Genomic DNA, 25,725 nt, shown 5'->3' with positions numbered 1-25,725 from the left:
CGGTTTTGTTCAATAAACCCAGTTTCTATTTTTGATCATACGTGTCTTTTATTTGACATCAGGAAGGGGGTTAGGGAGGGGTCAGTGGAAGGACGTGAGGTAGGAATGGGGCACGAGCCCCCGGTGGGGAGGACCAGGGAGGCTCTGAGGGCTCCTCAGGATGGACGCTTTCCCCCAGGGCCTCCTGGATCCTGACAGCCCCTGATGAACCCCCGGATGGCAGCCTGCAGCAAGTGCAGCCGGGCTGATGGCAACGACCCCACGAGACACACCAGCGTGCCCAGGGGCAGCTCTGGCTCCATGTGGCCGAGTGCTGTGGTGTCCCGAGTGTGGGCGCTCAGGGCACTCCAAGCCAGGACTGCTTTGCTGTCCCTCATCGAGGTAGACAAGCAAGCGGGGAACCCTGAGAACTGTCTGTCCGGGATGGGGGTCGGGTCCCTTTAAGCACGGAGCTCAGTTAGCCTCAGGCAGCAGCCCCACACACTAAGTCCTAACCTGATGCCCTGCCGGCACTGGGTCCGGCCAGCCTTAACTTCGGTTCAGGGTTCACTCAGTGTGGACGTGCTAGTTCGAAATAGTTTTTGTGTATAGATGTGTTATTTCCAATTAACTTAACTCGAAATAGCACTGTAGTGTAGACATACTCTGAGACCAGCACACCCAATATCAAGAGCCAAACCTACGACCCTTGTGAACATCGAGACGTCTCTGTCTCTTCCCATGTTTTGATGGAAAATCGGTGCTTGCGGAATGAGCCGATTGGCTGGTGTTGGCTGGATGGTTTTGTTTTTCTTTGGCGTCATTTGGTCTTTGGGTTGGTTCATTTGTGGGTTTCTTCCAGGTGGCTTTACAGGAGGTAGGAGTTTGGGAGCATGGAGTATTTCTGATCCAAGCACGGTGTCAATGGATTGTTGGTTGGAGACATCGTCTCCTCCTTGCTGGGATGGGATTTTCTGAGGGACGTGACGTTTTGCTTCCCCTAGTGAGGATGAATTGGGAAAAAGTCTGGGTGGGTGGGAAGGTCCTAGTCTTTATTCACACCGTTATGGGAATGTGGATAGGACTGCACGGCCCTATTTCAGATGTGGGAAGGTTGCTAGACCCACGCCTATTAAAGCATAAACCCCGAGTCACTCTCACTGCAGCGGAAAGACCTTGAGGGAGAGAAATCTTGGGCGATGTCTCCTTCAGACACATGGAGGCTGGGCAATAAAACCGAATGTGTGTCCCGCCAAACCCTGGCCGTGTGTGTGTCTTCAGTTGAGAACTCATATTTTCTCAGATATTACTCTTTTTTCCAATGGGATCACCAAAAGTTCCGGGATTGGGGGGAGACCGGCTGGTCACTCAGCCTATTGCTGAGGGAGAATTTGCATGGACCACACATGGTAGGGTCTGTGGAGAAATCCCAGTGGGTGGCCACGGCAGGTGTGGGAGGGAAGGACGGTTCTCGCAGGCGGCCACCAGGGGAATCCACACGAAGGGAGGGGCAGGTCCACGCAGAGACCGGAGGGCTCAGTCGGGGCCGACCACAGACAGGGGAGGAGACTCTGGGATCCCTCCACAGGAAAGGAGCAGCCCGCGCAGCCAGTTGATGTTGGTGGGAGGTAGGCCAGGGTGGAGAGTAAGCTCTGGCACTCAGCGTGTTGGGGCTGGATACCCCGCGGAAGGGGGCAGTGGGCCGAGCCCCTGCCTAAGGGACCCCGGGCTGGGACTGGAGATCTGACAATGGCCAAGGGCCTTATTAACCCTAGTATGAGGGACTAGAGAACAGACTTTGACCAAGGGCCATATTATCCCTAGTAAGAAGGACTGGTGAACTAACTTTGGCCAAGGACCATATTAGCCCTAATAGAAGGGGCTGGAAAAGTGACTTTGGCCAAGGGCCATATTAGCCCTAGTACAAGGGACTGGAGAACTGACTTTGGCCGGGGGGCCGTATTAGCCGTAGTATGAGAAAGAAAGCAAGAAAGCAAGAAAGAAAGAAAGAAAGAAAAATTCGTATATTTCACTGAGTTGAAAATCAGACCCCAAGTCTCTCCGCACCCAGTACCCCCCAAAGCTCTGTCTGCAGGGGAGCGAGTCCGTCCTTAGCCATTAAACATTTCGCTCTGGTGATGAACCCCCTGGGGAATTTGCTCAGCTGGTGCAGGCGGGGGAGGAACGTTTCTCTCTGGCTCCAAATCCCAGGCACAGACCACAGGCTGGAAACACCTTCCCGGGCCCGTTCCCAGCTGAGGGGCATAAATGTGACCCCCCCTCCCGCTATTCATTGAATAGCAGCCTGCATTCGCTGTGAACGGCAGAGTGGCGGTGAAAAGCGTGGCTGAACTCTGCGGCCAAAATGTTTTCAAGTTGCCAATGTCCGTGTCATTTTTCCAACGTCCCAGACGCCTGCCATGAAAACGGTTTCCTGGGATGCCCCGTTTCCTTTGAAATCATTTAACAGAAAATATGGTGCCACCCATCATGAAGCTCATGTGGGCACGTTCATATTGTCCAAGAGGGCACCGTGCTGAACTCCCCACTCCGTGTTTGGGCATCAAATTGGCAAATGAAATGTAATGATGGTAAATGTAGAGTAAAGCCCTTTGGGAAACATCCCAACTCTACATACAAACGAATGGGATTCATTTAGCTACAACCACTCAAGACAGAGCTCTTGGAGTCATCGTGGATCGTTCTCTGAAAACTTCCACTCCGTGTGCAGCGGCAGTCAAAAAAGCAAACAGCATGTTAAGAATAATTAAAAAAGGGATAGAGAACAAGACAGAGAATACTCATATTGCATCTGTATAAAACCATGAGATGCTCACATCTCGAATCCAGCATACAGATGTGGTCACCTCATCTCCAAAGAGATCTCTTGGCATTGGAAAAGGTTCAGAAAAGGGCAACAAAAATGCTGAGGGGTTTGGAACGGGTCCCGTATGAAGAGGGATTAAAGAGACTTGGACTTTTCAGCTTGGAAAAGAGGAGACGGAGGGGGGATAGGACAGAGGTCTGTAACATCATGACCGATTTGGAAAATCGATCGATCGAGCCGTACTGTGCCGATAAAGTGGACATGTGCTTTGGACCTCTAGAACGTAGTGTAGGAGCCTCTTCCACTTGAGCTAAAAGCCAGCTGGTTCTCAGCGTAGGCTGTAGAGGTCTTTTGCTCTTATCTGTTGTGTAAGTGGTTTTAGGGCCTCTTTATGGGACACTAAGGCTGTGTCTACACTGGCCAGTTATTCTGGAAAATCAGCCACTTTTCTGGAATAACTTGCCAGCTGTCTACACTAGCCCCTTGAATTTCCGGAAAAGCACTGACGCTCTACTGTAAAATTGTCAGTGTTTTTCTGGAAAAAATATGCTGCTCCCATTCGGGCAAAAGTCCTTTTCTAGAAAACTGTTCTGGAAAAGGGCCAGTGTAGACAGCACAGTCGTGTTTTCTGCAAAAAAGCCCCGATCGTGAAAATGACGATCGGGGCTTTTTTGTGGAAAAGCGCGTCTACATTGGCACGGACGCTTTTCTGGAAAAAGTGCTTTTCCGGAAAAGCATCCTGCCAATGTAGACGCGCTTTTTCCGGAAATACTTATAACGGAAAACTTTTCCGTTTTAAGCATTTCTGGAAAAGGGTGCCAGTGTAGACGTAGCCTGAGGGTCTACTAAGGATACCTCTAGACTTCAGCACTTCTCTGGGATACCGCTGGTATCCAAAGCACATGTCCACTTTATCGGCACAGTACGGCTCGATCGATCGATCGATAGATAGAGGGGGTGGGTGGGGATAGATAGATAGATAGATAGATAGATAGATGGGGTGTATAGGGATAGATAGATAGATAGATAGATAGATAGATAGATAGATAGATAGATAGATGGGATATATGGGGATGGATAGATAGAAGACAGAGGGGGGTTGGGGATAGACAGACAGACAGACGTGCTTGCTGGAGGCTTTCCCCCACAGAGTTGGCCAGTGCGAGAGGCAGGGGGGACGGGAGGAAACGCACATGGGCCGACCCCCGGGTGGAAGTCGGGCGCTGATGCAGCCGGACTCTGTCTTGACTGAGTTTCTCAAAGCTCCGGGGAAGAATTCGGAAGTTCGGCTGCAACGCTGGCTCCCTCTCGCCGAGTTGGGTAACTTTTACCCTGTGGCTCAGGGCGGCGGGTGGCAGAACCGGGGACTATTTGCCCGGCTCACTAACGGGGAGAAGGCAACGGAACCTTTCTCAGGTGAGCGTCCTCTGCAGGGGACTCGTGGGGACTTTTCTGTGGGTCTCTCTCGCTCTCTCCTGGGGAAGCCCCAGGACCGCATGTCATTAATTAACGCCTCGTTGGAGCAGGTGGGCTGGACCCGGGCTTTCCCACATCCGGCACGAGAGCGCTAACCACTAGGTCGCACAATCACTCCCTCCCTCCATCCCTTGTGCAAGGAGCCAGCAATATTCGCTCACTCTGCAACGGCTTCTGCCGACGGCGGCGGGGGGGGGGGAAGGGGGGGACGATAACAGAGCCAGAAAGAGCTGCACTCAGAAACCCAAGGCAGCCCAAGACGCCATGGCAACGGTGGGCAGAGGATGGTTCTTTGCCCAAATCCCAGGCCTGTGGCTGGCGAATACCCATCTGCTGTGGGTGGTACAGGGCCGGCTGCGCTACCCCCCACTTCTCTGGGGGGCTGGCAGCCCCATTCCAGGCCCTGTTCCGCTTCCTCAGACCTTCTGAGGAACAAACTCAGACAGAGGGGGGGCTGGAGATGTATTGCTTTGGGGATTGTTTATTGGCACAGATTTGGCACAGATTCTTCAGAGTAAGATTTTTCTCTCTCTCTCTCTCTCTCTCTCTCTCTCTCACACACACACACACACACACACACACACACACACACACACACACAGAGTTCGGAGGCGGGCTGCAAGTGCTTTGTGGATTACTTTGGATTTTGCCGATGGCTGGCGTCCGCTTCCCGGAGACTCAACAATGATGTTCCTTGGGAGACGCCTTCGGATCTGCAGGAGGCTTCACTCCCTCCGGGACGGTCCCAGGCTTCTGCTGGGATATTACATCTTGGCCAGGAGAGAGAGAAATTTTCTGGCGGCTTCTCATTGAATATATCTGCTTGCAGAGTCTCTGCCTGCCTTAAAAGGTCACGGATGCGACACGGCCTTTTGGTTGGGTATTTCTCATTCACCATCCAACAGGTTACACGCATATTCCTGGGCTGCATGGTTTCTAGGTAAGTAACCAGACACCTCCAGCACATTGAGTTACTTGACATGGGAAAAGGACGTCATGTCAATACGATGGATTAACACACCGAAGACAGGATCCGGACGTCACATAAATTGTAACTAAGGCTACGTCTAGACTGCAAGCCTCTTTCAAAGGAGGCTCTCTCGAAAGGCGTTCTTCCTCGTCAAACGCAGTTTTCCGCCTTCAAAAAAGTTGCCGCGGTCTTTCAATTTACTTTCGAAAGAAGGCAGCAGCAGTCTGGACGCAGGGGACGTTTTTTCGGACACACCCTAAGAGAGGTAGGGTCAAGGGAAAAGCAGAGGAGTGTGTCCAGTCAGCTAGACGCCAGTGGAGGGGGGGTGACGGCACATCAGGGACCCCCCTCTCGCACCCTCGTCTGCAGCCAGCTGTGACTCCTCCAGGCCGTAGAACTGAAGGTTTTATTGCTTCTCGGAGATACAGCACGGGTTCGATGTAGACACTGCCTGTCCCCTGCCAGCCTTACTTCCCTGTGCGGGGGGGGGGGGGGGAGGGTTCGCAGGCCCCTATACTGTTCCAGGTCTGCTTGCTTCATCCTCCCCACACTAACAACCCCTTCTTCCACCCACCGAGCACTCACCCCCCCCGGTAGCCACCCCCTTCCTTTGTTCACACCCCTTCCCCCGGCCAGGTGAGAAATGGCTGGGCCCTGGCCTTCGCGCCTCCCCCAGGGACCACCCCCCGCTGGGCGGTGCTTACAGACACCGGCCAGTAGGGGTCACCCCAGCCCAACACGGCCACCAGTGACGGCCCAACCAGAGTGGATCCACACGAGGGTACAACCCCCCACTATAGCACGGGGTGGGGGGTGTCCAACTGGTTACAGGCCTCACCCCACATCGGCCCCTCCCCCTGGGGCACAGTGCAAAGGCAGGTGTGACCCCCCACGTGTCATCTCCAAAAGGGACCACTCAGCTCCAACTCCCCAGGCCAGGGCCGCCCGTCCTGCCGGTGGCTTGGGGCCGGGTGTACAACCACGGGGAGCGCTCGGTTCTGGGCTGGGAAACACACAGGAAAGGGGGCTCCCCACAGCTCCCCTCCCGTCATGGATACACCAGCACTATTTCCCGAGGAGGGTGGGGGGGCGCTGGGCTGGGTTCCCGAGGGAGGGGGTGGAATCTCCACCCCTAGGGGTGTTTAAGTCCTGGCTTGACCCAGCCCTGGCTGGGATGGTTGAGTTGGGTTGGTCCTGCTCCGGGCAGGGGGCCGGACTCGGTGTCTCCTGAGGGCTCTGCCAGCCCTGGGATTCTGGGATAATAGAGACACTAGATTGATGGCTTGTTACGACCATCTCTCCCCGCATGGTCCTACAACTTCATCGCCCACATCCTCTTGATCGGTCTCAAACAACATGGGGGATCTCTGTGTCTCGTCCACCCCTCAACTTCCCCCCCTCCCCGATGCAGAGCTCTAGGCATGCACAGAGGCCACGGTGAGGGGTGCGTCCCGAATCGGATGCCTAAGTCTCACCTGGAGGGGGACACTGGTCCATGTCTTAGCGTCTCGGCTGTAAACCCTGCCTAGAATTGGGTGCCGACATTATTTCTTGGGACTAGAAGAAGTTCCTTCGTAAATGTTCTGCATGCACCTAGGATGGATTCACAACACACGGCACGTGGCCTCTACTTCCAGCTACCACCCTTCCCCATGGGGTCGCGCCTGCCGGCCGAATTCTGCCCGGCTGCAATTCGTCTGCTCGGCTCAAATCTGGGCAGGGCACGAATCAGTCATTGGTGCGAATGCCTGGGCTGCCGTTCACACGCGGGACTCTCTAGCAAGGATAAACCGGCCATGACGACCACAGGGGGTTGTGTTTGGACACCCAGAAATCCTGTCTGTCTGTCTGTCTTTCACCAAAGCTGAACTCAGAGTGCAGGGGACTTGGTTTCCACTGGGTGGCTCATGCAGAGCAGGGTCAGGGCAGCCACCTATGGGGTGCGGGGACTGTTGAGACAGGCACCCCTCTAGTATTGGGGAAAAAGCAAAGCAATTTGCAACGTTGACACTGGCGATCCCCCACAATGCTGAAAGGAGACGGTGGCTGTGAGCGGCGCAGGGGTTGCTGAATAGCAGCTCGCCAGGGGTTGGAGCCAGGGGGCAGCCGTGGCTCCACTGCAGGTAGCAGGAGACTCATGAATTCTAATTGGTGGCAGCGGTGGGATCCATGCTGGGAGTTAGCTCCAGGCTGGGCTGAGGCTGCACCCAGTGCCCACTGCTGGCCTCAGGGCCCCCACTTGATGGCCCAGGGTAGCTTGTGGGTGCAGGGATCCCTGGGAGGTCAGAGCCCAAAGACGGCAGGGCCCACACTGCAGCCCAGCAAAGCATTGGCGGCTTCCAGGCACTCGCTCAGCCAGGGCCCTGCAAGGAGAAGGAGATCGATGGGGAGACACCGGCCCAGGAAATGGGGAGCGGCCAGGAGGTGGGGGGAGACACGAGCGAGGGGAACAGGAGGAGCAAAGAGCAGAGAGATCGCAGAGCGTGGCGGGACTGGCACGAGGGTCGGAAAGTAAAGGTGTCGGGGGATGGGGCATGGCGACCTCTGAAGGATGGTGGGATCGGGACTGGGATAGGCTGGGGGCAGAGTGTGTGGGAGGCAGGGTGGGGTTCTGAGTTGTGGGGTTTCCATGGGGCAGGAGCTCTCCCAATGATACCCTGAGCCCCCTCCCTCCCCGCACACCCTCCTACCTGCTCGATCCTGCACCCAGACCACAGCTTTTGCCTCCAGCAGCTCCCACTCGTCGCGCTGCCCCGCGGCCCGGCCGTGCAGCCAGACCACGGCCAGCACCGTGGCCCAGACGCTAGGGACCATGTCCTGTGGAGGAGAGACAGTCTGAGACAGGGCGGGTCTGGGAACCTCCCTGCCCCCCATCTCTGCCCTCCCCCGCACTCACCTCACTGGGCATCCTCCCTCTGGCGTCTGTCTCACTCACCCCCAGCGCGACGACCAGCTGGGGCCCGAGGTCCCAGGAGCCATCGGCGTTCTGCAGGGACACCAGCCTCAGCAGGGGAGACTCCTCCGTTGCCTGGTCTGAAAAGAGAGATGGGGCGGGGACATGATTTCAGTATAGCGAGATGGCCTGTCCAAGTTGGGGACAGTCTACAACCTTAACTGTGACCCTCTATGTCACCTTAACTCTGCCCCTCCATGGGCATCCTTTACCTATTCCTCTGAGCCCTAATGCCGCATTCATGGGCATGCTTTATCTGGATCTCTGCAGCACTGACCCCTCCATGGACACCCTTAACTCTACCCTGTCCTGCACCCATGGGATGACAATATTCAGAATTAGGCCCCCAACTCCCTTGGGTCCCTGTGAATGTCCTAGCCTCAGCCATTAAGCCCATAGCTCCAGGGTGAGTCTCACACACAATCTGACCATGGGACCATCCTCCACTACAACCTGCAAAGGACACTTCCTTCCAGGGAAAGACATGAGCCTGTAAGGAAGTAGGGGAGATGGGATGTAACAGTGTGTATAGGATATAGCCATAGATGGGCCAGGATTATGGGGCAGAGTTAAGGTTACCCGGGCTGCAGTAACCAGACTCTCCAATTCAGATTTTAAGGGGAGTCTAAACTTCCAAATTTCTGCCTTTCCTGGCCTTCTTTGGTTATGAACCGGACGGTGCCCACAACGATCTGTGCCCCATAACTCAGGTGTACCCATGTCCTACCCTAAGCCCAGTTTCAGCCAAGTTCTTTGCCAGGAATTTCCACCAGTGTGTCTGAGAGAAAACAGCAAGGGAGTCCCTCCCGAGCCAGCACAAACTGGCACCCTGCATCCCAGCTTCTCGCCTGGAAGCTTCCGTCTTATTTTTTTATTCGTTTCGTGGCAAGAGGACTTGTGTCACCTCACGTCAAACCCAACCCGTTAAGGACGCCCCTATCTCCTTGTTGTCAAGGCCGTTCTTCAAGAATTTCCATCCGCCCCCGATCCTGACGTTTGCCCCCCAGTTCTGACGCCCGGCCCCAGTTCCCCCACCTTTCGGGGGCGGGGGCTCCGGCGGGGCCCCCGGGTCGGAGCTCTTGCTGCCGTTGTGTTGCGGCCGTCCCCGGAGGCGCTGTGGGATGCAGCGGAGCCAGGACAGACACTTCTGAGGGAGGCGAAGGGCCAGGCTGGGTTTGGGGGGCGGCTGAGACACACTGAGGTGGCAGTCGCGTTCCATAATGTGGTCTCGCGTAATATTCATGATATCCACACACTGCGTCACTTGGAAAGCGCTTAGTCTGGGAGACGGGAGCATGAGCATGTGGGCTTGGCTTCCCGCGTCTATGATGACGGGACTCCTCGGCCATGGAGTCAGGGGGAACTCTGGCACGAAGACGGATGGAGGGAGAGAGACAGAGATAGGCACCCGGACAGACAGGCTCAGGGGAGAAAGAGAAATCCCAGCCCCCCGCCGACACTCCCAACCCCTTCCCCCACCCGGCCCCCCCAACTCCCTCACGGCTTGACACAACCCCCCCCCCCGAAGTCCTCCCTCCTGGGTTGTCACCTCCAAAACCAGTCCCCACAGCCCCATTCTTCTTCCCATTGGGACCCCTCCTCCAGGCCCAGAGGATGTGGGGGGCAGGGGCTGTGTCCCATGGATGAAGGCAGGATGCTGGGGGGGGAAAGGCCCCTCCTAACCAGACTCATGACAGTGATGGGCCTGTGGCCATCTGACAGGGATGGTCCGTCTGTGTTGCCTTCATTGTCTGCATCTGCCCATCGCTGGCCGGCCGGACGCAGCTCCCGGTCTGGGTCCATCCTCCTGCGCCTGGGCCTGTCTGTCTCCATCTCCCCGCCGGCGCCTGAGCCTGTCTGTCTCCGCCTCCCCGCCGGCGCCTGGGCCTGTCTGTCTCCGCCTCCCCGCCGGCGCCTGGGCCTGTCTGTCTCCGCCTCCCCGCCGGCGCCTGGGCCTGTCTGTCTCCGTCTCCCCGCCGGCGCCTGGGCCTGGGCCTGTCTGTCTCCGCCTCCCCGCCGGCGCCTGGGCCTGTCTGTCTCCGTCTCCCCGCCGGCGCCTGGGCCTGGGCCTGGGCCTGTCTGTCTCCGCCTCCCCGCCGGCGCCTGGGCCTGGGCCTGTCTGTCTCCGCCTCCCCGCCGGCGCCTGGGCCTGTCTGTCTCCGCCTCCCCGCCGGCGCCTGGGCCTGGGCCTGTCTGTCTCCGCCTCCCCGCCGGCGCCTGGGCCTGGGCCTGTCTGTCTCCGCCTCCCCGCCGGCGCCTGGGCCTGTCTGTCTCCGCCTCCCCGCCGGCGCCTGGGCCTGTCTGTCTCCGCCTCCCCGCCGGCGCCTGAGCCTGTCTGTCTCCGCCTCCCCGCCGGCGCCTGGGCCTGTCTGTCTCCGCCTCCCCGCCGGCGCCTGGGCCTGTCTGTCTCCGCCTCCCCGCCGGCGCCTGGGCCTGTCTGTCTCCGCCTCCCCGCCGGCGCCTGGGCCTGTCTGTGTTCATCTGCATCTCCCCGTCTGCGCCCGTCCATCTGCATCTGTCCATCTGTGTCTCCCCATCTTCACCTAGGTCTGTCTGTCTCCATCTCTCCGTCTGCGCCTGGGCCTGTCTGTGTCCATCTGCGTCTCCCCGTCTGCGCCCGTCCATCTGCGTCTCCCCGTCTGCGCCCGTCCATCTGCGTCTCCCCCTCTGCGCCCGTCCATCTGCGTCTCCCCCGTCTGCGCCCGTCCATCTGCGTCTCTCCTCTGCGCCCGTCCATCTGCGTCTCCCCGTCTGCGCCCGTCCATCTGCGTCTCCCCCTCTGCGCCCGTCCATCTGCGTCTCCCCCTCTGCGCCCGTCCATCTGCGTCTCCCCCCCTGCGCCCGTCCATCTGCGTCTCCCCCGTCTGCGCCCGTCCATCTGCGTCTCTCCTCTGCGCCCGTCCATCTGCGTCTCCCCCTCTGCGCCCGTCCATCTGCGTCTCCCCCTCTGCGCCCGTCCATCTGCGTCTCCCCCCCTGCGCCCGTCCATCTGCGTCTCCCCCTCCTGCGCCCGTCCATCTGCGTCTCCCCCTCCTGCGCCCGTCCATCTGCGTCTCCCCCTCTGCGCCCGTCCATCTGCGTCTCCCCCTCTGCGCCCGTCCATCTGCGTCTCCCCCTCTGCGCCCGTCCATCTGCGTCTCCCCTCCTGCGCCCGTCCATCTGCGTCTCCCCTCCTGCGCCCGTCCATCTGCGTCTCCCCTCCTGCGCCCGTCCATCTGCGTCTCCCCCCCTGCGCCCGTCCATCTGCGTCTCCCCCTCTGCGCCCGTCCATCTGCGTCTCCCCCTCTGCGCCCGTCCATCTGCGTCTCCCCCTCTGCGCCCGTCCATCTGCGTCTCCCCCTCTGCGCCCGTCCATCTGCGTCTCCCCCTCTGCGCCCGTCCATCTGCGTCTCCCCCCCTGCGCCCGTCCATCTGCGTCTCCCCCTCTGCGCCCGTCCATCTGCGTCTCCCCCTCTGCGCCCGTCCATCTGCGTCTCCCCCCCTGCGCCCGTCCATCTGCGTCTCCCCCGTCTGCGCCCGTCCATCTGCGTCTCCCCCGTCTGCGCCCGTCCATCTGCGTCTCCCCCGTCTGCGCCCGTCCATCTGCGTCTCCCCGTCTGCACCCGTCCATCTGCGTCTCCCCTCCTGCGCCCGTCCATCTGCGTCTCCCCTCCTGCGCCCGTCCATCTGCGTCTCCCCTCCTGCGCCCGTCCATCTGCGTCTCCCCCCCTGCGCCCGTCCATCTGCGTCTCCCCCCCTGCGCCCGTCCATCTGCGTCTCCCCCTCTGCGCCCGTCCATCTGCGTCTCCCCCCCTGCGCCCGTCCATCTGCGTCTCTCCTCTGCGCCCGTCCATCTGCGTCTCCCCCTCTGCGCCCGTCCATCTGCGTCTCCCCCTCTGCGCCCGTCCATCTGCGTCTCCCCCTCTGCGCCCGTCCATCTGCGTCTCCCCCTCTGCGCCCGTCCATCTGCGTCTCCCCCTCTGCGTCTCCCCGTCTGCGCCCATCCATCTGCGTCTCCCCGTCTGCACCCGTCCATCTGCGTCTCTCCGTCTGCGCCCGTCCATCTGCGTCTCTCCTCTGCGCCCGTCCATCTGCGTCTCCCCGTCTGCGCCCGTCCATCTGCGTCTCCCCCTCTGCGCCCGTCCATCTGCGTCTCCCCCTCTGCGCCCGTCCATCTGCGTCTCCCCCTCTGCGCCCGTCCATCTGCGTCTCCCCCCCTGCGCCCGTCCATCTGCGTCTCCCCCTCCTGCGCCCGTCCATCTGCGTCTCCCCCTCCTGCGCCCGTCCATCTGCGTCTCCCCCTCTGCGCCCGTCCATCTGCGTCTCCCCCTCTGCGCCCGTCCATCTGCGTCTCCCCTCCTGCGCCCGTCCATCTGCGTCTCCCCCTCTGCGCCCGTCCATCTGCGTCTCCCCTCCTGCGCCCGTCCATCTGCGTCTCCCCTCCTGCGCCCGTCCATCTGCGTCTCCCCTCCTGCGCCCGTCCATCTGCGTCTCCCCCCCTGCGCCCGTCCATCTGCGTCTCCCCCTCTGCGCCCGTCCATCTGCGTCTCCCCCTCTGCGCCCGTCCATCTGCGTCTCCCCCCCTGCGCCCGTCCATCTGCGTCTCCCCCGTCTGCGCCCGTCCATCTGCGTCTCCCCCGTCTGCGCCCGTCCATCTGCGTCTCCCCCGTCTGCGCCCGTCCATCTGCGTCTCCCCGTCTGCGCCCGTCCATCTGCGTCTCTCCGTCTGCGCCCGTCCATCTGCGTCTCCCCTCCTGCGCCCGTCCATCTGCGTCTCCCCTCCTGCGCCCGTCCATCTGCGTCTCCCCCCCTGCGCCCGTCCATCTGCGTCTCCCCCCCTGCGCCCGTCCATCTGCGTCTCCCCCTCTGCGCCCGTCCATCTGCGTCTCCCCCCCTGCGCCCGTCCATCTGCGTCTCTCCTCTGCGCCCGTCCATCTGCGTCTCCCCCTCTGCGCCCGTCCATCTGCGTCTCCCCCTCTGCGCCCGTCCATCTGCGTCTCCCCCTCTGCGCCCGTCCATCTGCGTCTCCCCCTCTGCGTCTCCCCGTCTGCGCCCATCCATCTGCGTCTCCCCGTCTGCACCCGTCCATCTGCGTCTCTCCGTCTGCGCCCGTCCATCTGCGTCTCTCCTCTGCGCCCGTCCATCTGCGTCTCCCCCTCTGCGCCCGTCCATCTGCGTCTCCCCCCCTGCGCCCGTCCATCTGCGTCTCTCCCTCTGCGCCCGTCCATCTGCGTCTCTCCCTCTGCGCCCGTCCATCTGCGTCTCCCCCTCTGCGCCCGTCCATCTGCGTCTCCCCCCCTGCGCCCGTCCATCTGCGTCTCTCCCTCTGCGCCCGTCCATCTGCGTCTCCCCCCCTGCGCCCGTCCATCTGTGTCTCTCCTCTGCGCCCGTCCATCTGCGTCTCTCCCTCTGCGCCCGTCCATCTGCGTCTCCCCCTCTGCGCCCGTCCATCTGCGTCTCCCCCTCTGCGCCCGTCCATCTGCGTCTCCCCCTCTGCGTCTCCCCCTCTGCGCCCGTCCATCTGCGTCTCCCCCTCTGCGTCTCCCCCTCTGCGCCTAGGCCTGTCTGTCTGTCTGTCTCAGAGAAAACACAGGCCCTGCTCTGCAGGTGGGAGGGCAATCCCAGTGGACTGCCCCCCCCCATCCCATTCTGCCAGCACCTTCTGCTCCCCACCCCCCACCCCAGCACTGGGTGGAGGGGAAATGAGATCCAACCGTGGCAGGGAAGGGGTAACCCAGCCCCACAGGAGTGCGAGGAGGGGCAAAGGGATATGAGCACGTAACCATGATGCCCCGCATGGTCCTGACACACCCACCGCTCCCCAGTGCCAGTCTCCCTCCCCAACCAGCACCCCCCCCACATGATGGGTCCCCCCCATGCCGGGCCCCCCGCAGGGTTACCTGCCAGCGGGACGTCCCGCCTCACCAGCGGCCCCTGCGCCGACTTCACCAGGGTCGTGTCCACCCCCACGTAGGCCGTGAGGGAGCAGACAACGCCCGAGCTCAGACTGGCCTCCAGCGCCCGGCGCCGGGCCCCCTCCTCCCCCGCGCTCACGGCCCCCTCCAGCTCCAGCAGCAGGGCCTTGGCCGCCAGCCGGTGAACGGGCAGCCTGGGCGGGAGAGAGGCAGGGTGAGCCCGGGTCCAGCCATGCGGGGAGGGGGCGGAGGCTGGAGGGGGAACAAGGGGGAGCCAGGACTCCTGGGGTCCTTTCCAGCCCGGGGAGGGCAGTGGGTTTCAGTGGTCACAGGAGGGGAGTCAGGGGCCGGGCCCCTCCTGGCTCGGTGCGACTGAGCGGGGGGGACCGGGCGGGAGGACCCAGCTACCTGTCTCCAGCCTGCGGCTGCAGGGGGAACGGCAGCGTCTCCTTGTAGCTCTGCTCCTGGATGCGGTACTGCAGCGTCACGCCCCCCACGGCTGTGTCTGGGGGCTGCAGGCAAAGGAAGGGTCAGAGTTTCAGGGTGGGGGGGAAGATGCCTGGCTCCCCACCTCCCAGTTTACAGGCAAAGTGGTAAAAACGTCTGATGAATTAACTCTGATTAAGCGAGTTACCTTGGAAGCCCACCAGCCACCATTAGGGACCAGAGTTAACACTTCCTCTTGCCATCACTGCAGTTGGGGCAGCACTGAAGCCCCCTGTGCCTTGGCCGCTGTGAAGGGCCAGAGTGAACACTTTCCATTGACGTCAATGGGGCTGGGTAGCACAGAGTCCACCTCTCCACCAGCCATCACTAGGGGCCAGAGTGAACAATCCCCATTGATGTCAATGGGGCTGGGTAGTGCAGACCCCACCTTCCCACCAGCCATCACTAGGGGCCAGAGTAATTGCCCCACGGGGACTTCTCACAGACCCTGGGGGTGCCCCGGACAGTGTCTCGCGCTCTCACCTGGGGCTGCCCACGGAGCTGGGCGTAGACCAGGCACCGCTGCCCGGAGAAGATCACCTCGGGGGCCGGGCCCAGCAGCGCCGCCTCCATCCCGGGGGGCAGGTCCCAGCTCAGCGCGACGCCGCTCACGGCCGGCTGCAGGGCCCGCTTCAGAGACTGCAGCGCCTGGGGGGACACCGCACGGGGAGCCGGACGCCTGGGTCCTCTCCCGGCTCGGGGGGGAGGGGCTCTGGGGGGGCCGGGAGCCCGCACCCCTGGGGTCTCACCTTGGGCTGCATGCGGTCCTGGTCTGTGATGAACTCGGCGCTGCCCCCCCCGGCCCGGGCGACGCCTTTGATCAGGGCCGTGGAGGCGCCTTCCCCGATGCCGAAGGAGAAGCACCTGCCGGGGGGGCGGAGCCTGGGGTCAGTGACGGGAGGGGGCGGAGCCGTGCCACGGGGGAGGGGCCAGGCAATCGGGGCTGAGGGTCAAGGCAGGAGGAAAGTTGGGGCGATACTGGAGCCGGGGAGGGGGGGAATTTGCAACCTCTTTGGGTATCGTCGGGGGTGCTCTGCATCCAGCCCCCCAAACCCATTGTGGGGACACGGGGTGACCTCCTAGCCATCAGCAGACCCCTCCCCCCACGCCGCCACCGGTATTTTCGGGCCATCTGTGATGTACCCGGGGGCACAACGGGCGCAGAAGTCCTCCTCCCAACAGAACGGGGGCTGTGGAGCCCGGCTGGGCTCCCTTGTGTCTGTCCACAGCCCCCTTGGGAATGGTCTTCTTACCCCACCGCTCCTATCACCTGCCCCTCAGCTCCAGGGGGGGGGGATGTGAGGGGACAAGGGTGGCAAAAGGGATTATCGGGGGGGGTGGCTCGCGATGGTAACCGGGGTGATCCTGCCCCGGCCCCCTCCACTCGGTGTCACTAGGGGAGGAGCTTGGGGTTAGGGGGCAGGAAGCAGTGGGGGGATGGGACGGGATTGGGGAGCAAGGCCACAGTAGGGACAGCCTGGACAGCAGCTTGGGGCATCTGCGTGGAGACCGGCACGCACAGCCGAGCACCGGGCACCGGGACAGCAGGGCTGGGGGCTGCTGGGGGGCAGAGCGTGGAGGACACTGGGGGGCAGGGGACCCTGTTACCTGTGGGACCCCCGGTGACGCTGCACTTCGTCAATGACGTCCTGGGTGTCACACACCTCCCCGTCCGTGAACACGAACAGCTGGGGGGAGAGACGCCTTCAGAGCCGGGCACCCTCCCGGAGACACCCCTGGGAACCAGAGAGCCTGCCCCTCCCCCCACCCCCCAGAGACACCCAGCCCCATCCCTCCCTCCCCCACCCCCACCCCGCCCTGAGACCTCCGGGCAGGGAAGACGACAAGTTACACAAAGCCGAGTCCCGGGCAGAGGGGGAATCTCAACCAGCCGAAGGTACCTGGAAAGGACCCGGCATCTCTGGGGTCTTGGGGGCTCCCTGGGGAACCAGCCAGCACCAGCCTCCGCTCCGACGCTCAGCGCCCCGGGACACACCTTCCCTGCCTGACTGGGGGGACAGCGCACCGCTGCGCCCGGCACAATGCGCGCGGTGGTGCACAGTTCTCCCCATCTCTACCTGGGAGCCCGGCCCCCACATGTCCCCCCCCTCCCGGACCCTGGAACACCCACCCCCCGGAGAGCCCAAGGGACCCTGCTTGGAGATGCCTGTGTCCCCCCAACACCCGCCCTGCCCCCCGCTGTGTGTGCTCTACACAGTGTGAGCACTGCCAGCCAGGTCTGTGATGAGGTATGGCCCCCGGCCCCCACCTTCAGGGTCCCCATCCTGCTGGATCCCCCCACCCACCCAGCAGAGGCCCCCACCTATCCCCCCTCCAGCCCCTGGCTCCCTGCAGCCCCCAGACCTGGCGCAGGTGCCCGTCCCGGCAGGGGCTGCAGTAAATGGCTCGTAGCGGTGCCAAGATCTCAGTGCCCCCCAGGTCGGCGCGGAGCTGCTGGACACGCTGCAGGGAGTCGGCCATGGTCTGCTGGGTGTACTCCACGCTCCGCCTGCGGGGGGCGCCAGGGGTCAGGGTGGGACTGACAAACATGGAGACACCCCAACCCTGCCTAGCTCTGCCCCCCCCCCCGGAGACACCCCAACCTCCACCCAGCCAGCCCTGCCTGCAGTCCAGGCACACCCACTGACCCACCCCACCCAGCCCTCGCCCCCCAGCCAGCAACCCACAGACCCGCCCCTGGCCCCGACTCACGGGTAGAAGGACTCAAAGCAAGACCCAAAGCCGTAGATGTTGAAGTAACAGCCCAGGGGCAAACTCTTCAGCAGCAGGACCAGGGTCTCCTGGGGACGGACAGACGGACGGAGTCACCCCGGGCCCAGCCAGCCGGGGCTGCTCCCTGGGGCGGCCCCACGGGCCCATCGAGCGCGGCCTCTGGCCTCGTGGTACCTTGGCACTTTCGATGCGTGGGGGGGAGTCGGCGCGGGCGTCCGTGGCGCAGTCCATGCTGCTGGAGCGATCCAGCAAGAAGATGAACTCGCCGGCCGCGCTCCGGCCCGGCCCCGCCTCCGGCAGGTTGGGCAGCAGGGTCACCATCACGGCCGGGTCGCCCATAAGTGAGCCTGGGGGGGGGGTGAACCCTGTGAGAGCCCCCAGTGCCCAGAGCCCCACTTCTCTGCCCTTCCCCCAGCTCTCCACTCGGGCCTCCATGGCCCCTGACTGCCCAGAGCCCAACCCCCGCACCTCTGCCTTAGATCCCCCCCGCACCCTTGACCACCCCCCTACTTCGACCCGCATCCCCAATCTGCCTCCCTCCCCTGGCCCCGGATCCCTGAGCCATCCCTTGTCCCTAACCATCCCCTTAATCCCACCGCACCCACCAGTACTTCTCTCACCCCCTGCCCCATAGAACCGCAGCCTTGCCCCACTCAGGGGATGTGGGGTGCAGCCCCCCACCTGCCATGTACCTGGCTCGGCTCCAGGCAGCCCGGCCTCCAGCACCGCGCTGGGCTTGTGCGGCTCCGTGTAATACACCAGCAGCTCCACGTCCCGGTCCCAGGGCGGTTGCTGGGCTAGTGACACCTGGGGGGGAGAGAAACCCACGACCCCTGGGGAGAGGAGGGGAGGGGAAAAGAGCCCCCAGGATGGCCCAGGAACTGGGCCTTTCGGGGGAGTATTTTGGCTCCTTCCCATTGGGGGAGACAGTTTCCTAGTTGGGGGGGAAATTCCCCCCCCAGTGCAATTTCCACGGCGGCCCATGGGAGCAGGGGAACTGAGCACCCCCCCCCCCCAGCTTTTTCTTCCACTGAAAGGAGAGGTGCCCCCAGAGAACAAGGGAAACTGAGGCCCAGGGCAGGGCCAGGATTTCAGCCCCACGGGCTGGTCTCAGCCCTGGACGTTTTCTCCAGGAAATGGGGAAATTCCCCATGTCCCTGTGTGTCCCTGGTCCAGCTCCACTTCTGGGGCCCACCCCACTTCCCTGCCCCACCTCTCCCCCCAGGCAGACGCCCAAATTGGCTCCTGGGATCTGCCACGTCAGCAGCAGGATAAAGCCCTTCACTGACTCCCCAACATCCGGTACCTCTGCCCCCCACCGGCCGGTCCCTGTCCTGGGGCCCCCCGCGAGCCCCTACCTGGGCGCTGCTCCGGTCCCCACCCGGGTAGCTCAGGGGGGTGAGGGGGCAGTTGGAGACCACGCGCTCCACGCCGTGGGGCGACTCCAGCATGGCGCTCAGGCTCAGCGTGTAGGGCAGCTCCCCCGGGGGGGCCCGTGGGACCCCCTGGATGACGTCCTCACCCGCCCAGCCTGCAGGGGGAGACGCGGGGGTCAGGGCGGGGGAGGGCAGGAGATGGGGGGATGGGAGGGGGAGGATGGGTCATTGGAGAGCAGAGGGGACATTGGAGGCTACGAGAAACACTGGACAGTGGAGGAAGTCTACGGGGGTTGGGCTATCAGGAAACTTTGGGTAGCTGGTGGGGGTCACACTTGCTGGAGGAAGGATTACAGGGCTATGGGGGCATAGCAGAGATCTGGGGGGAGGTTGTGGGGTTAGGAGGCCCCGATAGGCGCTCCATGGGCTATATGTACACTAATTCCCTCTTCTGCAAAAGCCTATGCAAATGAAGTGCAGATTAGCATATTGCCTGACTTCATTTGCATAATTTATTCAGAGCTGCTCTTCCGCAAACCCCCCCCCATTGCACAAGAGCCGTTCTTCCTGAAAAAATGAGGATTCCCTTTTTCCTACAGGAAACTACGGGACTCCTGGGGGTTGCACTGTACCGATGTGGGGCACAGGGAGCTACGGGGCAGACTCCCCATGGGGCACACAGGGGGAAGGTGGGGCTGGCAGGGGCATGGAGCAGGGGGCGGGGGGCATTGGGACGTGGTGGGGTTGTGTTCACTCTGCTTGCTTTCCACGGGACTCCTGGGGGTTGCACTGTACCGATGTGGGGCACAGGGAGCTACGGGGCAGACTCCCCATGGGGCACACAGGGGGAAGGTGGGGCTGGCAGGGGCATGGAGCAGGGGGCGGGGGGCATTGGGACGTGGTGGGGTTGTGTTCACTCTGCTTGCTTTGCACGGGACTCCTGGGGGTTGCACAGTAGCGATGTGGGGCACAGGGAGCTACAGGGCAGACTCCCCATGGGGCACACAGGAGGAAGGTGGGGCTGGCAGGGGCATGGAGCAGGGGGCGGGGGGCATTGGGACGTGGTGGGGTTGTGTTCACTCTGCTTGCTTTCCACGGGACTCCTGGGGGTTGCACTGTACCGATGTGGGGCACAGGGAGCTACGGGGCAGACTCCCCATGGGGCACACAGGGGGAAGGTGGGGCTGGCAGGGGCATGGAGCAGGGGGCGGGGGGCATTGGGACGTGGTGGGGTTGTGTTCACTCTGCTTGCTTTGCACGGGACTCCTGGGGGTTGCACAGTAGCGATGTGGGGCACAGGGAGCTACAGGGCAGACTCCCCATGGGGCACACAGGAGGAAGGTGGGGCTGGCAGGGGCATGGAGCAGGGGGCGGGGGGCATTGGGACGTGGTGGGGTTGTGTTCACTCTGCTTGCTTTGCACGGGACTCCTGGGGGTTGCACAGTAGCGATGTGGGGCACAGGGAGCTACAGGGCAGACTCCCCATGGGGCACACAGGGGGAAGGTGGGGCTGGCAGGGGCATGGAGCAGGGGGCGGGGGGCATTGGGACGTGGTGGGGTTGTGTTCACTCTGCCTGCTTTGCACGGGACTCCTGGGGGTTGCACAGTAGCGATGTGGGGCACAGGGAGCTACGGGGCAGACTCCCCATGGGGCACACAGGGGGAAGGTGGGGCTGGCAGGGGCATGGAGCAGGGGGCGGGGGGCATTGGGACGTGGTGGGGTTGTGTTCACTCTGCTTGCTTTGCACGGGACTCCTGGGGGTTGCACAGTAGCGATGTGGGGCACAGGGAGCTACAGGGCAGACTCCCCATGGGGCACACAGGGGGAAGGTGGGGCTGGCAGGGGCATGGAGCAGGGGGCGGGGGGCATTGGGACGTGGTGGGGTTGTGTTCACTCTGCTTGCTTTGCACGGGACTCCTGGGGGTGGCACAGTAGCGATGTGGGGCACAGGGAGCTACAGGGCAGACTCCCCATGGGGCACACAGGGGGAAGGTGGGGCTGGCAGGGGCATGGAGCAGGGGGCGGGGGGCATTGGGACGTGGTGGGGTTGTGTTCACTCTGCTTGCTTTGCACGGGACTCCTGGGGGTTGCACAGTAGCGATGTGGGGCACAGGGAGCTACGGGGCAGACTCCCCATGGGGCACACAGGGGGAAGGTGGGGCTGGCAGGGGCATGGAGCAGGGGGCGGGGGGCATTGGGACGTGGTGGGGTTGTGTTCACTCTGCTTGCTTTCCACGGGACTCCTGGGGGTTGCACTGTACCGATGTGGGGCACAGGGAGCTACGGGGCAGACTCCCCATGGGGCACACAGGGGGAAGGTGGGGCTGGCAGGGGCATGGAGCAGGGGGCGGGGGGCATTGGGACGTGGTGGGGTTGTGTTCACTCTGCCTGCTTTGCACAGGACTCCGGCGCTGTCCGAGGTCCTGAGCTGTGAAGGCCGCCCCTCTAGCCTGCTTGGAGGACCTCTCCGCTGCTCCTGCTGCTGGCCAGGGTGCTGAAAGGCCTCCCGCGGGGAGGTGGGTGAGTTAGTGCTTGGCTAGCTCAGAGAGAGGGGGGCTGGCTTGGGGGGCTCTGGACCCCCCTTCCTATGACCTAGGCTGGCTGCTCCTGGTTCTGGTCACAACAAATCGGGGCTACGCTGGGTCCCTCTCAAGCAATAAACCTTCGCTTCTACCTGCGCCTCGGAGTGGCCTCTGGCTGCAGCTGGGGGGCGGGGCAGGGCAGGGCCTGGAGGTGCCCCACACCTTGTGACAGGCTACAGTGGAGGGGAGTGGAAGGACTCACCGTGGGGCACTTAACAGAGGAGTGGGGGCAAGTAGCATGGGAGGGGCTCACTGTGGGGGGCGCAGCGGGGGAAGGGGGAATTTACCATGGGGGGCATGGCGGGGGGAGGGACTCACTGTAGGGTGTGGGGGGGACTCTCGATGAGGCAGGGGGGCAGACTCACCATGGGGCACGTGGCATGGCGGTGGGGTCTGTGGGGGTGGGACTCACTGTGGGGCAGTGGCAGGGGGGACTCACTGTGGAAGGCACGCTGGGGGAGAGGGGACTCACCATAGGGGCCTGGTGAGAGGGAGGGAGGGGCTCTCACTCTGGGGGGCGTGGCAGGGGAAGGGCCCTCACCCTGGGGGGGCATGGCGGGGGAGGAGGGACTCACCCTGGGGGGGCGCGGTGACAGGGGAGGGGGCACTCACCCTGGGGGGGCGCGGCGACGGGGGAGGGGGCACTCACCCTGGGGGGGCGCGGCGACGGGGAGGGGCACTCACCCTGGGGGGGCGCGGCGGGGGAGGGGGGACTCACCCTGGGGGGCACAGCGACGGGGGAGGGGCACTCACCCTGGGGGGGCGCGGCGGGAGAGGGGGGACTCACCCTGGGGGGCACAGCGACGGGGGAAGGGCACTCACCCTGGGGGGCGCGGCGGGGGAAGGGGGACTCACCCTGGGGTGCACGGCGGGGGAAGGGGCACTCACCCTGGGGGGCGTAGCGGGGGCGCAGCACGATGGGCAGCACGAAGCGGGTGGCGCCGTCGGGCTCCTGCGGCAGCTCGCAGACGTAGCGCAGGGTTAGCGCCGCCTCCGCACCGGGGGGCAGGTTCCCCAGGGAGCAGCTGAACAGGTCGCCCCCGACCCCGACCTCCTCCAGCAGGAACGAGGTCTGGCCCCACGACAGCGCGTCCCCGTACAGCTCCCGCGCCTGCCGGAGACACCGTCACCCGATAGCCCCTCCCCCGCCCGCTCCCGCGCCCGCCGGAGACACCGTCACCCGATAGCCCCTCCCCCGCCCGCTCCCGCGCCCGCCGGAGACACCGTCACCCGATAGCCCCTCCCCCGCCCGCTCCCGCGCCCGCCGGAGACACCGTCACCCGATAGCCCCTCCCCCGCCCGCTCCCGCGCCCGCCGGAGACACCGTCACCCGATAGCCCCTCCCCCGCCCGCTCCCGCGCCCGCCGGAGACACCGTCACCCGATAGCCCCTCCCCCGCCCGCTCCCGCGCCCGCCGGAGACACCGTCACCCGATAGCCCCTCCCCCGCCCGCTCCCGCGCCCGCCGGAGACACCGTCACCCGATAGCCCCTCCCCCGCCCGCTCCCGCGCCCGCCGGAGACACCGTCACCCGATAGCCCCTCCCCCGCCCGCTCCCGCGCCCGCCGGAGACACCGTCACCCGATAGCCCCTCCCCCGCCCGCTCCCGCGCCCCCCGGAGACACCAGTGACCCCACAGCCCCTCCCCCCGGTACCTGTTCCTTCTCGCGGAGCTGGGCCTCCACGCGGGTGCCCCCCAGCAGGGCCTGGAAGGCGTAGACGGCCGCCTCGGCGTCCAGGGGGAAGACGAAGACGGTTTCCACCGGCCCCGGCTCCTCGTTCCGGTAGCGCAGCTCGCAGGCCACGTCCGCCACGAAGCCGCGGAGCAGCAGCGCCACCGAGCCGCTGCGCAGGGGCACTGGGGAGAGGGGGGTCAGCCACGGGCCCCACGGACCCCCACCGGCCCCGGGGGAGGGGCCTCGGCCACATGGCCCCGCCCCCCCACAGCTCCGCCCCCAGCCCTGACTCACCCGGCTCCTTGGTGCTGGTCAGGAGGCCGTAGGCCGACATCTCGCCTGGGGGGCGGGGTCTGTGGGGCGGAGGTAGCAGGGCTCATGGGAACAGGTCGGCCCCCACCCGGCCCCCAGTCCCACCCCCTGCCCAGCCAGGCCCAGTGGCGGGGAGTCCCACAGGCACCCAGGCCCAGCTCACAGACGACCCTCATCTCTGGCCCCCGGCTCCCTGCCCCCCGGAGACGGGCTCTGAGGTGGGGCAAGCGGGAGCCATGTGGGGTGCAGGAAGGAGCTGGGACTAGGATCCAGCTGTCTGGAGTTTGGGAGGAGGCTCCGGGCCCGGGAGGGGGGAGGAAGGGGGTACGGGCTCCGGGCTGAGGGTACTCGAGGGGGATGGGAATCCGGGCCCAGGCAGGGGGAGGGGGGAAGGAAGGGGGTACGGGCTCCGGGCTGAGGGGTACACGAGGGGGTCGGGGCTCCGGGCCCAGGCAGAGGGAGGGGGGAGGAAGGGGGTACGGGCTCCGGGCTGAGGGGTACACGAGGGGGTCGGGGCTCCGGGCTGAGGGGTACACGAGGGGGTCGGGGCTCCGGGCCCAGGCAGGGGGAGGGGGGAGGAAGGGGGTACGGGCTCCGGGGTACACGAGGGGGTCGGGGCTCCGGGCCCAGGCAGGGGCCCAGGAAGGGGACTCTGCTATTGGTTAGGATTCCCAGCCAATCGGAGTGGCGGGTGCAGTACTGGGGGCGGGGCCGAGAGCCGGTCGGTGGGAACGGGGACACGCCCGGAGCCCCACGGTGTCTCGCAGGCAGCCGCGCCCCGGACCGTCCCCGAAGCCCTTTTCCTCCAGACACGCCGGTCAAACAGCGCCCGGGGCATCCTGGCCAGAGGCAGGGGGCAGACGGAGCAGGCAGGCCTAGTGGTGAGAGCAGAGGGGCTGGGAGCCAGGTCTCCTGGGTTCTCTCCCTGGCTCTCGGAGGGCAGTGGGGGGGAGTGGTTAGAGCGGGCAGGCAGGGCTCCTTGCTCTCCCCACAGCCCTGGGGAGCCGCGTACCGGGGCAGTAACGGGCTGGGGGGGACCCGGGTGAGCTGGGGGGGGGGGTGACCCAGCTATTTGCTTCCACTGGGGCCCGAGGGGCCGCCATGAACCTCCTGCCCCAACAGCTGCCAAAATCCAGCCCCCCCCCGGGTCTCTGCCCCCTCCGCCCCTCGCCAGCCCGGGACCGGTGTCCTTCACCCGGCGACAGGCCGGCACCAGCTGCTTCCCCTGCAGCAGGATCCCGGCTCCGACACACCCAGGGAGTCTCCGCGGAGCAGCCGGGATCTGAGGGTGCTGGGGGGGGCACAATAGCTCCCTGGACAATCCCCAGCTCCGAGGCCGGGCGGGAACATTGGGAGGCCCCGGGCCACCCCCAGGCCGGGCAGGGTCCAGAACGAACCCTTGGGGAAACTGAGGCAGGGCTGCTTCACAACCCTCCTTCCTGTCAGTCAAAGTCCCTCTCCCAGCCACTGGCGCCTTCCTTTGGTGCTGCAGCGCCCAGCCCTGCCCCCCCCCCCCAGCGAGGTGCCCTTCCCCCGGCTCTGGGGTACGCCCACAGGTCGGAACAGGGTGGGGCGGGGGCTTCTGGCATGGGGGGGGGGCAGGTGTTTTTTCCCTGTAATTTAACTCTGACGCCCAATGGCCCGGCCGGAGAAAAGGCGTCGGTCGATTCCCCAGCCAGGCGCTGGCGGCTGCTTCTGGTGCGGAGCCCGCGAAGGGTCTCTGAGCAGGGGCCAGGAAGGACCCCCAGAGCCCCCGAGAGCCAGGGGGAGCGGGACGGCCGGGGGGGGGACGGTAGGAGACACCCAGGGAGCAGGGAAAGGGGGACGGAGGAGGGTTTGGGGGTCCCCTGGCTCCCTGGATGTTCTGCAGGGGCCAAGCCCCGAGTCGGGGGGATGGGCCCAGGGTTGGGGGGCAGGAGCCAGAGAGGAGGGAGGGGCCATGGATCTGGGGGGGCCCGATCCCGGGGGCCCGATCCGCGCTCTGCTACCTGCTGCCTGCAGCGAAGCCGTGAGTCAGACAGGGAGACACCAGCCCCGCCCCCCCCAGGAAGCGTCTACAAACTCCCCTCCCGCCGCCCAACGCAGCCAGGGAGCGTCTGCAAACTCCCGTCCCTCCCGCCCAACGCAGCCAGGGAGCGTCTGCAAACTCCCGTCCCTCCCGCCCAACGCAGCCAGGGATGGGCTGCAAACTCCCCTCCCCTCTCACCAAGCAGCCAGGGAGCGTCTGCAAACTCCTCTCCCCCCCACCCCACACAAGCAGGGAGCGTCTGCAAACTCCTCTCTCCCCCCCACCCCACACAACCAGGGAGCGTCTGCAAACTCCCCTCCCCTTGCACCTTGCAGCCAGGGAGCATCCCTGGGGAGGGGCAAGGAATTTGCAGATGCTCCGCAGGCAGGGGGGGCGGGGGGGCTCAGTTTACAGATGCTCCGTGGGGAAGCGGAGCCAGATGCGGAAGTGACT

The 25,725-nt window shown here is 64.3% G+C and overlaps 1 protein-coding gene across 3 annotated transcripts; it reads right to left on the bottom strand.

The window, feature by feature from the left end:
- Positions 1–4,843: 4,843 nt before the first annotated feature.
- Positions 4,844–25,324, bottom strand: LOC102447116 (von Willebrand factor A domain-containing protein 5A-like). 3 transcript variants are annotated; one of them, XR_012898114.1, is made up of 19 exons: positions 25,253–25,324; positions 23,247–23,305; positions 22,932–23,134; positions 22,166–22,388; positions 18,677–18,849; positions 18,011–18,125; positions 17,493–17,665; positions 17,298–17,386; positions 16,950–17,094; positions 16,194–16,273; positions 15,335–15,449; positions 15,069–15,233; positions 14,508–14,611; positions 14,085–14,293; positions 9,241–9,570; positions 8,149–8,285; positions 7,943–8,069; positions 6,728–7,615; positions 4,845–5,508 (listed from the first exon to the last, which is right to left on the bottom strand). XR_012898114.1 is itself a non-coding variant. In XM_075912018.1 (18 exons), the coding sequence occupies exons 2-18, from the start codon at positions 23,284–23,286 to the stop codon at positions 7,536–7,538; spliced, it is 2,508 nt and encodes an 835-aa protein (XP_075768133.1). In that variant the 5' UTR covers positions 23,287–23,305; positions 25,253–25,324; the 3' UTR covers positions 4,844–7,535. The 3 variants fall into 3 exon arrangements, 2 of the variants coding, with proteins under 2 accessions (XP_075768133.1, XP_075768135.1); XM_075912018.1 differs by having other exon boundaries at positions 4,844–7,615; XM_075912020.1 differs by lacking the exons at positions 4,845–5,508; positions 6,728–7,615; positions 14,085–14,293 and having other exon boundaries at positions 7,944–8,069.
- Between the last annotated feature and the right edge of the window lie 401 nt (positions 25,325–25,725).

The sequence above is a fragment of the Pelodiscus sinensis genome, chromosome 30 (assembly GCF_049634645.1).
Source record: "Pelodiscus sinensis isolate JC-2024 chromosome 30, ASM4963464v1, whole genome shotgun sequence".
In the NCBI taxonomy this organism is placed as follows: Eukaryota; Metazoa; Chordata; order Testudines; family Trionychidae; genus Pelodiscus; species Pelodiscus sinensis.
This window is presented reverse-complemented; position numbering and strand designations above follow the sequence as displayed.

What these genes read in the sequence shown, in the direction of transcription:
- LOC102447116 (XM_075912018.1), bottom strand. Translation starts at nt 23,286, where the DNA reads ATGTCGGCCTACGGCCTCCTGACCAGCACCAAGGAGCCGG. An exon ending in GGGACGGGCACCTGCGCCAG is followed by an intron (nt 16,274 to 16,949) that starts GTCTGGGGGCTG and finishes CTCTCCCCCCAG; the next exon opens with CTGTTCGTGTTCACGGACGG. An exon ending in GAGGGAGGATGCCCAGTGAG is followed by an intron (nt 8,070 to 8,148) that starts GTGAGTGCGGGG and finishes TCTCCTCCACAG; the next exon opens with GACATGGTCCCTAGCGTCTG.